At 34.5% G+C, this 9760-nt stretch overlaps 1 protein-coding gene across 18 annotated transcripts in view; it reads right to left on the bottom strand.

Moving 5' to 3' along the window:
* The window catches only part of LOC122263604 (inositol hexakisphosphate and diphosphoinositol-pentakisphosphate kinase 2), a 114658-nt gene extending 104898 nt beyond the window's left edge, over positions 1–9760 (bottom strand). For 16 of the 18 annotated variants that reach the window (XM_086553640.1, XM_086553627.1, XM_086553624.1 and 13 more), the window contains exons 1-3: positions 9722–9760; positions 7257–7302; positions 4759–4880 (exon numbers count right to left, since the gene is read on the bottom strand). In XM_086553640.1, coding sequence (XP_086409766.1) covers positions 4759–4848 — 90 coding nt within the window. In that variant the 5' untranslated portion in view covers positions 4849–4880; positions 7257–7302; positions 9722–9760. Of the gene's footprint in view, positions 1–4758; positions 4881–5333; positions 5506–7256; positions 7303–9721 lie in introns of those variants that run through there. The other 2 variants (XM_086553630.1, XM_086553623.1) reach the window with 2 other exon arrangements.

A 9760-nucleotide genomic window follows, 5' to 3' on the forward strand; every position in this document is an offset into this window, starting at 1 on the left:
TGATGATGGCGATGAGGATGACGATGATGATAATGAAGATGATGGATATGAATACGAATATGAATATGATAATCATCCCTATAATGACCCTACTATAACAGCCCCCGAGCGAATGGCCAAAGGTCCATCGCCAACGACCCAGTCATGCGACGTGTGTCTAAAAACAGCTCCCCTTCATCACTCGCGACAAGGGCACCCGAGCGAGTGACAAGCCAAGGGGACTACCGGGGCCCTTTTGCCTTATCTCAGAGGGGTGTTTCGGCCGCCTCGGAGGGAGAGGGGGGTGGGGAGGGGAGAGGGGGATGGGGAGGGGAGAGGGGGGTGGGAAGGGCAGAGGGGGGTGGGGAGGGCAGAGGGGGATGGGGAGGGCAGAGGGGGGTGGGGAGGGGAGAGGGGGATGGGGAGGGCAGAGGGGGAGGGAGAGGGGGGTGGGGAGGGCAGAGGGGGGTGGGAAGGGGAGAGGGGGATGGGGAGGGGAGAGGGGGATGGGAAGGGCAGAGGGGGATGGGGAAGTTAAAGGGGGATGGGGAGGGCAGAGGGATATGGAAAGGAATACGTAGTACACATATGTTTGTGTTTGTGCTTGTGTGTGTGCGTGCGTGTAAATATGTATATGCAAATGTTAGTGTGTGTGTATACACATGTACATGTATGTACGTATGTATGTATGTATATGTATATGTATATGTATATGTATATGTATATGTATATATATATACATATAAATACTCATCTATATATAATCTACATCTACATCATCATCTACATAAACATACATACACATACACATACACATACACACACATAAGCACACACACATACATATATATATATATATATATATATATATATATATATATATATATATACATATATACATATATATATATATATATATTATATACATATATATATATATATATATATATATACACACATATATATACATATATATACATATACATATGTATATATATGTATATATATATATATATATGTATATATATATATGTATATATGTATATATTATGTAATATATCTATTTGTATATATATATATACACACACACACACACACACACACACATATATATATATATATATATTATATATATATATATATATATATATATATATATATATTACATATGCATGGACCCCCATATATATATATATATATATATATTATATATATATATATATATATATATATATATATATATATATATATATATATATGTGTATATATATATATATATATATATATATATATATATATATATATATATGTATATACATGTGTATATATATATACATGTATATATATATATATATGTATATATGTATATATATATGTATATGTATATATAAATACATACACACACACACACACACACACACACATATATATATTTATATATATATAGATATATATCATATATATATATATATATATATATATATATATACATATGCATGTACACATGCACGCCCCCCCCCCCCACACACACACACACAAAACAACAGCAGCAACAGCAATTGAGGATACAGCGCTTTCATAATGACTTGAAAAAAATAGAAGTGAAGCAATGCACGGGCGAGACACCAGCGCGATGACAACTCGATTGAGCCGAGACAGAGAGACGTTGTGTCTTCTTACACTCACGTGTGACCACCTCGCCGAAAACAACAACAACGAGAAAACATCCAAAAGCGAGCCAGCCAAATACAAGCAGCATCCCAACTATTCCCCCAGGGACACGAAATGCTACAACCCCGTCCGCGACCGGCAAAGACAAACAAAAAAGGACCAATTACCTACCCTCCCGCCCCCTACCAAAAACACCATCTACTTGCCATTTAAAAAACGGGGTAACGGTCGTCCACACTCCATAGCAACACTATATCCAGGTAGATGCAGTTACGCCCGAGCTGTTTCAATAAATCATTTTTTCTGTGCCTAATCTCTTGCTAGTTGCCGACATATATTAGTGTAGGCATGCGGCAAGGTTTCACGGCAAGGTTAGGCCCAGCCAGGTATGCGTGCGTGTGAGTGTGTGTGAGTGTGTGTGCATGAGTGTACTCTGTGACCCTTGCTAACACTTCCCCTTCCGGGTTTGGTATATACACGTGCCCGTGTTACACGTGCATAAGCGCATATACACGTACATATTCAGACAGACAGACATACATACACACACACACACACACACACACACACACACACACACACACACACACACACACACACAAAATAATTAAACATACCACAATAAGATCAGACAAAGCACTTTCTCTTGTACTTTTCTTGGCCGCGATTTCTTTCATATTTCATCCAACATGAATGAATATATAAGTAAATAACACCTAATCGCATACAGCCACAAACGCAAATAATAAACAGATGCATAGAGCAAGTGCGTATGTATCTTTATATGTCTGTATATGCATATAGAAACACATAAACATACACATACATATACACATACAAATACATACACACATATATGTGTGTGAGTGTGTGTGTGTGTGTGTGTGTGTGTGTGTGTGTGTGTGTGTGTGTGTGTGTGTGTGTGTGTGTGTGTGTGTGTGTGTGTGTGTGTGTGTGTGTGTGTGTGTGTGTATGTGTGTGTGTGTGTGAGCATGTGTATGTGTTTGTATGTATGTATGTGTTTGTATGTATGTATGCATGTATGTATGTATGTTTGTATATATATGTATGTATGTATGCATGTATGTATATATGTTTGTATATATATGTATATATGTATCTATGTACGTATGTATGTATATATATATATATGTATGTATGTATGTATGTATGTATGTATGTACTTACATACATACATTTATATATATATATATATATATATATATATACATATATATACATATATATATATATCTGTGTGCGTGTGTGTATATATATGTGTGTGTACGTTTATACATACATACATACATACATACATACATACATACATACCTATCTCTATATATATAAATGTGTCTGTATAGATAGATAGATAGATAGATAGATAAAAAAAATATACATATATATATATATATATATATATATATAAACAGAGTTCATAGCGACAAATATAGAAGAAAAGTGAATGAAACTGAATATCTAAACACGCAAGATATATATTTTATACAAAAGCGAAAAAACGTTTTCTTCTTATTTCCACATCAAATATCATTATCCTCATCATCAGGTCGCGCTTATTGCAAGGATTTCCATATCTAATATCTCTCCCCATTCATTCATGTCGTTTGTCATCTCAGGCACGTCATTTCACTCATGATCCTCCCAAGGTTGTTATACGCAGTTCAAGTATAATACCCTATAGCCATTTTCATCCGATAGGCAAAATTGTATTTTTATTTTAGTCTCCCTTCGAACCAATGGTCTCAAGGAAAACGTTTAGGAAGGGCTAACTGTACTAATAATATTACTACCAAAATTGAAAATGATGTTTAAAAAATAATGATAATAATTATTATAGTCTAATACTATACAATATCAATACATAGTATTAATATCAGTAATATTAGTAATAGTAATAATAGTAGTAGCAGTAGTAGTAGTAGTAGTAGCAGTAGTAGTAGTAGCAATAGCATTGGTTGTAATAATGGCAGTAGTTGTAGTTGTAGTTGTTGAAGAAGAAGTAGTAGTGGTGGTGGTGGTAGTTGTTGTTGGTGGTGGTGGTAGTGGTTGCTGTTGTTGGTAGTGGTGGTGGGTGGTGGTGATGGTAGTGGTAGTAGTAGTAGTGGTGGTAATAGTAGTGTTGGCAATATTTGTAGTAGCACTAGTGGTAGTGGTGGTGGTGGTAACAGTAGTATTAGTATTACAACTATTACTACTACTACTACCACTACAATTACTACAGCAACTACTACTACTTCTACTATTTTTTAACGTCTAATGTAATACATGACAACTGATACTCTATTACAAATGAATGATCAGAGTTCTCACAAAAATTGACAGCAATGCATATAGAATTTGCAAAATAATGAATTTCTAATTCATTTAGTAATAAGACAAACAAAAACACCAACAGACACACGCACATATAAATTTGCACTCATATGTATACCAATCTTTTCTTGATATTTGTGGAGTCAACATTTAAAAAATACATCATAAAAGGGTACATCATAATCAAATCACCCAGAAAAATATTCAACAATAAAACATTCCAGAAAAAAAAAATAAACAATTCTACCAAAAAAGGAAAAATATCATGCTTCCTTTCAAAAATAAAGAGGTCAGTCAAAGCATGTGTTAGTCTTCTCAGCCATATTCCTGCCAAAAGAACTGACAGTGGCAAACAAAAATCTAGGATATTTCATAGTCCTCCATTTCAGTAAAGTATAAAGGTTGGCCATATTCAAGGGGTAGTTTTTTTCTTTCTTTAGAATATAATTAATCTCTGCTTTACATCTTATGGTTATTGTCCTAGCAGTACTGCACAGATCAGGTTTACCCAAACGGAAGTGAAGGACCTTAAGAAAAAATAAATTACCATTAGTCTTTTAGTAAACTGTCAATATATATGAAAGGGTAAATCCCTCTATTCCCCATGTCTATAAATCATATAAAAGCAAGAACAATCCATGGGTTAGTGAAGTGAAAGCATCAGTGCATGATGGTTAGCAATGTTAGTCTGTTAACGAGCTCTTGCTCAGGACACGGTATAACCAGCAGCAGAAAGCCGAGTGTAACAAAGTGTCCTTAGACGGACGTTCATACCGTCAGCGCATAATAGGGTTCCCAATAAGGCTCCACTTGGAGGGGATCTTGGTCATAATCAGTGATGTACACGGCAGGGATGCGAGCCATTTGGAGGGCTGCGGCAGCTAGTGGTATAGTTGCTGGAAAATGGCCGGGCCAGGGACAGAGGCTATAACTATTGCTCATGTAGACTTTGCAAGATCTATTTTTTTTCATTTCTCTTTCCCTCTATGAACTCACTTGTTAAATACTCTAGAATTATCAAGAAATCATGGGCAATTTCTTAGAGTAATAGAATCTACTCCCATGGAAAATATGGAGTGCATGCAGTACACTATCTATATATAGGATTCAGATCATTCAGAAATCCAATCTAGCCTCATATAAAATTCCTTTGTTCAAACCTCTTCTAAAAAATCCTATTTCATCAACTTTTTAACTATCATTATGACTATCCCGGTAAAGTAAACAATAACAACAAAAATCTTGCAAAGTCTGAGACTACTCATCTCCACAACCCCTTGTTTAACTACACTGTAAATTCCTTCAAAATTATTCATCTGAGGTCTGGCAAGCATTGGCCATATACTTACCGGCAATTACAAATGCCAACGAGGAGTTTTCAGATCTGTAGCAACGAGGGAGATGGGAAAAGCAGCAGCCTCAGAGAGCAGATACAGTTATAAACGGAAGATATTTTGCCCTTCTTATCTTAGCCACAGCCAACCACCAGAGAAATGCTCAACATAGGCTCACTCTCAGACCATCTGCTTTGAAAGATCCAAGCTTAATTCATATTGGAATAATGCAATGGCTTACCATTATTGATCTTATCAAAGAAATTTCAGAATAAAGAGCAAGTCAAAGTGAACCAAGATTCAGATAAGGTTTGCTCATACTGCCTTGCAACCTTTACTTTAGACCTTTACTTACACCCTGACTAACTGAACAGGCAATGGCAAATTACTGATTATCTGATATGAGTTAGACTTGCCATGGATTAATCTATTACTGTGACACAGAAATTCATTTTATATAATGTCTCATATCCTTCTGCAATAATCAGACTTGAAAAAATACCCACAAAGCATTACAGTTATCACCAGTAATCTCTAGTTACTGGTGGCAATTTTCAGACTGGTCTTGTCAAAACCTCATATCATCCTCTAAAAGAAATGTATAATCAAATTTCCAATTTGCGGGATTTATTCAGACTATCTAGACATTATATTTTTGATTAAGAAAACAACTCTACACATGTTAATGTATGCAGCTTTAAATACAAGTTCCCATTCAAAAAATATGAAATATCAAAAGCTAATATGAAATCAGATTTTCACATATACTCACAAAATACAATTAACATGAAGGTATAAATGCAAGCACATAATCATTTAGTATCTCTCATAAGGCCCAAAGTTCTTTTGAATGAAAATACAGATGACTCCATAATAATGTCCTATCAAGAGCATTTCTCTGGCTGACTAGAAAAAAAAGAGATAAAGAAGAAGAAAAAAGATAAAATAACTCACATAGGCTAACAACATCAAAACACAATGGCATTCCAGAAAAAATCAATCACAGAAGCAGTAAATGCAAACATCTTTTTTTTTTAACTCAAGCATAACACACATTTATTAAAAGCTACGGAAATAAAAGTAAAAATTAGACAGAAGTTACAAGCACGGAGTTTACATTCATAACATAAAGTAACGTCAAATTTTCAATCTGGAGTTGTCTATTGCTTATTTCCCCTTCTTAAAACCATACTCTGACCCTAGTCATTGCAATCTGGGCCTCATAAGCTAATTCTGCATCTTTACAGTACAAAAATAATAGCATGTCTACTGTTAAAGAAAATTCTGTTATAGTTGGAAAAATATGTATGTATACCTTAACATACTAAAAACAATTCATAATTTTTGTATCTAAATTCCTCATTGGAAATCTAATAAAATGGATTTTGTTAAGCGCATCTTCCATGGTACCGTAAGTTGAAGCAAAATAATAGCATCGCGAAAAATTAGAGAATAAATACCCAAATTGCTGAAAAAAAAATAATATTCAAGATCTCCAATTACTACTCTTTTTCCTATGTAGCAAAAAGAAAACAAAAAATATGAAAAAAATATGTATACATTCAAAAAAGGTTTTAAAACCGATATTTCCGTCAGATAATCAATGCAATATAAAATACAAAACACAAATTCCTGAAACAATCTATAAACGTAAAAAAAAGGAAAAAGGGGAACAGAAAATTAAAACATAAACAAGAAAAAACAAAAAAAAATCAGAACTCTTTCTAGCAAAGCATAGAACCATTTAACAGGTGGCCACAAACACCCAAATAAAATGCTACTGATCTCTTTGGGTGTATGGGTGTTTGCAACACTAAAACCTGTTTGCAGAATTATTAATTTGCTCCCTATGTGCTACAAAAAAATCAAATCAAATCATAATCATCAGAAAATTATACAAAAAGCAACCTAGTCCACCATCACCCAGATCACACTTACCCTTAAGCCCCAGTTCTGTGCTTTCTTCACCATCCCTACATCCTCACTGGAAGAAAGAACAAGCATTAATCTTGGGTATTAGAAGTAATGTGTCTTGAATTCCTATTTTCCCTCTACATCAATACACATAATGAATTGTAAATTATCAAGTAAGCACACAAATGTTCACAAATACCATAATGAATGCCTCTCGGTCAAAATTGGTAAGGATCTTTATATGGAATTATACATTTTTTTTTCTCAAACAGCTCTTTCAATATATATGAAATGATCAATTCAAAATCAGCAGTATTAGGTTGTGATTTTTAATTCCCAGATATAGAATACATTCAACTATATGGTATCAAACTCAACTTGAATGACATTCATTAGAAATCTTTTGTATATGTCAAAGCTAGAAATCTATGATTCATCAAGCCTTTTTTTCATCACGTTGGTTCCTGCATATCAATGAAAAATACTTGGTAAATATTTAGAAGCCACCCTAAGTGTTTTTTGAAGAGAGAACTTTTTCTAGTAATTAAATTGGTCATTTTCTATCCAATTGCACCATGATCTGTGATGCTTGGCTTAACCCTTTCCCGATGGGGCACACGCTACGCAAAAACCCCTACGCCGGGCCATTGCAATATTGCATTGGAAATGTCACACTGGCATGACACCCCGGCATCAGGAATTTAGCTGTGTCACAAGGGTGCGACGCACCATCGTCATAGGGTTAATAACACTGTCAAGTGATCCTTGAAACTCCTACTCTTCATGCTCTGGCATATGTCATTAACCTCCGCAATGTATATTCTGGCATGACAGAACTTGAATTTGTTCCTTATGTGATGATAAATTGCAAAGGCAGTTGACAAATTCCATCTTGCCAGTATATGTCATGGAGGTATGGGCATCTAAGCATTGCTAACTTTGGCACTTAAAATAGAACTAAACATAGATAAAACATATTTAATTCTACTATTATGGAACAAGGAAGACAGAACAGTATAACAGATACAAATATTCACATGATACTTCTCACAAGTAATCTTAGCAACATCAAGTTTGTACTAAAGAAAAGAAATTTATTATTGCTATGATTCATACCTACTACACTAAGGTATGAGTGGGTATTTCTTCCAAACATATATTCTTCTGGTTATAGTACTAATTTCTTAATTCTACATCCAAGAAATAACTATTCAAATAAATACATCACAAGTCATCTTACATTATAAAATTGTTAATCAGATAAATAAAAATAATATTTGACGATATATGTACTACCAATTTGACATTGATACTACATATATATATTTACATATATATATACATATAAATATATATATACATGAGAGCAAAGAATGAAGGCTACAGCATCATGTGACATACCAGTAGTTTTATTCTGGATAATGACCAGTGCAAGATCAACCCATTGACAGCAGATGGCATAATTTGCTGCCAAGGCAGTCGTTCATAGACACAGATAGTACCGTGCCAAACAATGTAAACCTGCCATCCAACTGTATACCTATTTTATCAAAACTGCGACCAATGGGTTAAGAATTAAGTACTCTAGATTTGTAAAATAGGCTTAACTAAATATTCTACGACAAGCAAATTTGTTTAATTTGTGCTTCATTTAATTACATTTTATCAACCAGGTTTAGAGTCTCTGTCAGATGACATAATTTGACATATGAGATGTGCCGATGGGACACCACTAGAATGACTAAAAGGGCACTTTAAGAGGGAGTGATGAGACTTCATTGGAATAACCAAAGGGCACTATTCCACGGGCTGAGAGGATATCACTGGAAGATCCTTGGGTCATCAATAAAAGAGCAAAGGGGATGGCACCATTGGATGGCCCAAGGGTGTACCATTAGAGACACTGATGGGAGGTGCACCATTGGAAGGCTCGAAGAGGTACCATAACTGAGCTGTGCTTAGGGCATCAGTTAGCCTTAACAAAATGCTGATAGTTACCAGTACAATACATATAAAAACACAATCATAATAACTTAAAACAGGCACAAACTCTATTACAAGATAATGACAACTAAAACTACATCTGAAATTTATATTATTTACAATGATATATAACTAATGACTAAGGTAGATTGGATTTTGAAGCCGAATTCATTAATAAAAGAGTTAAATAAATACCAAATAATGAATTAAGTGCAATCGCTCTTGACAAATATTATCGATTTAATGGATTACTTCAACACCCTGGGAAAACCAATAAGAAAATCACATAATATCTCCAAGACTAAAGAATACTAAAAATATACATCTCAAGAACAAATGAATATCCGACTGATAAAATAACAAGCGATTTCCGAAGCACACATAATAAAAATCAGACAAAGAAAACACCTTCGTTGGCTATAAACATTATCCATCTCTTTCATTCCTAGAAATAGACGTATTATATAATGTTGACCTTCTCCTGTCAAAACTCTCTCTGTACTCACCGTCGTCTCCACTAAAACATTTCCTTGTAGCAATTCCCA

This window comes from Penaeus japonicus, unplaced genomic scaffold (assembly GCF_977035675.1).
Source record: "Penaeus japonicus unplaced genomic scaffold, GWHDUDI00000001_assembly GWHDUDI00000028, whole genome shotgun sequence".
In the NCBI taxonomy this organism is placed as follows: Eukaryota; Metazoa; Arthropoda; class Malacostraca; order Decapoda; family Penaeidae; genus Penaeus; species Penaeus japonicus.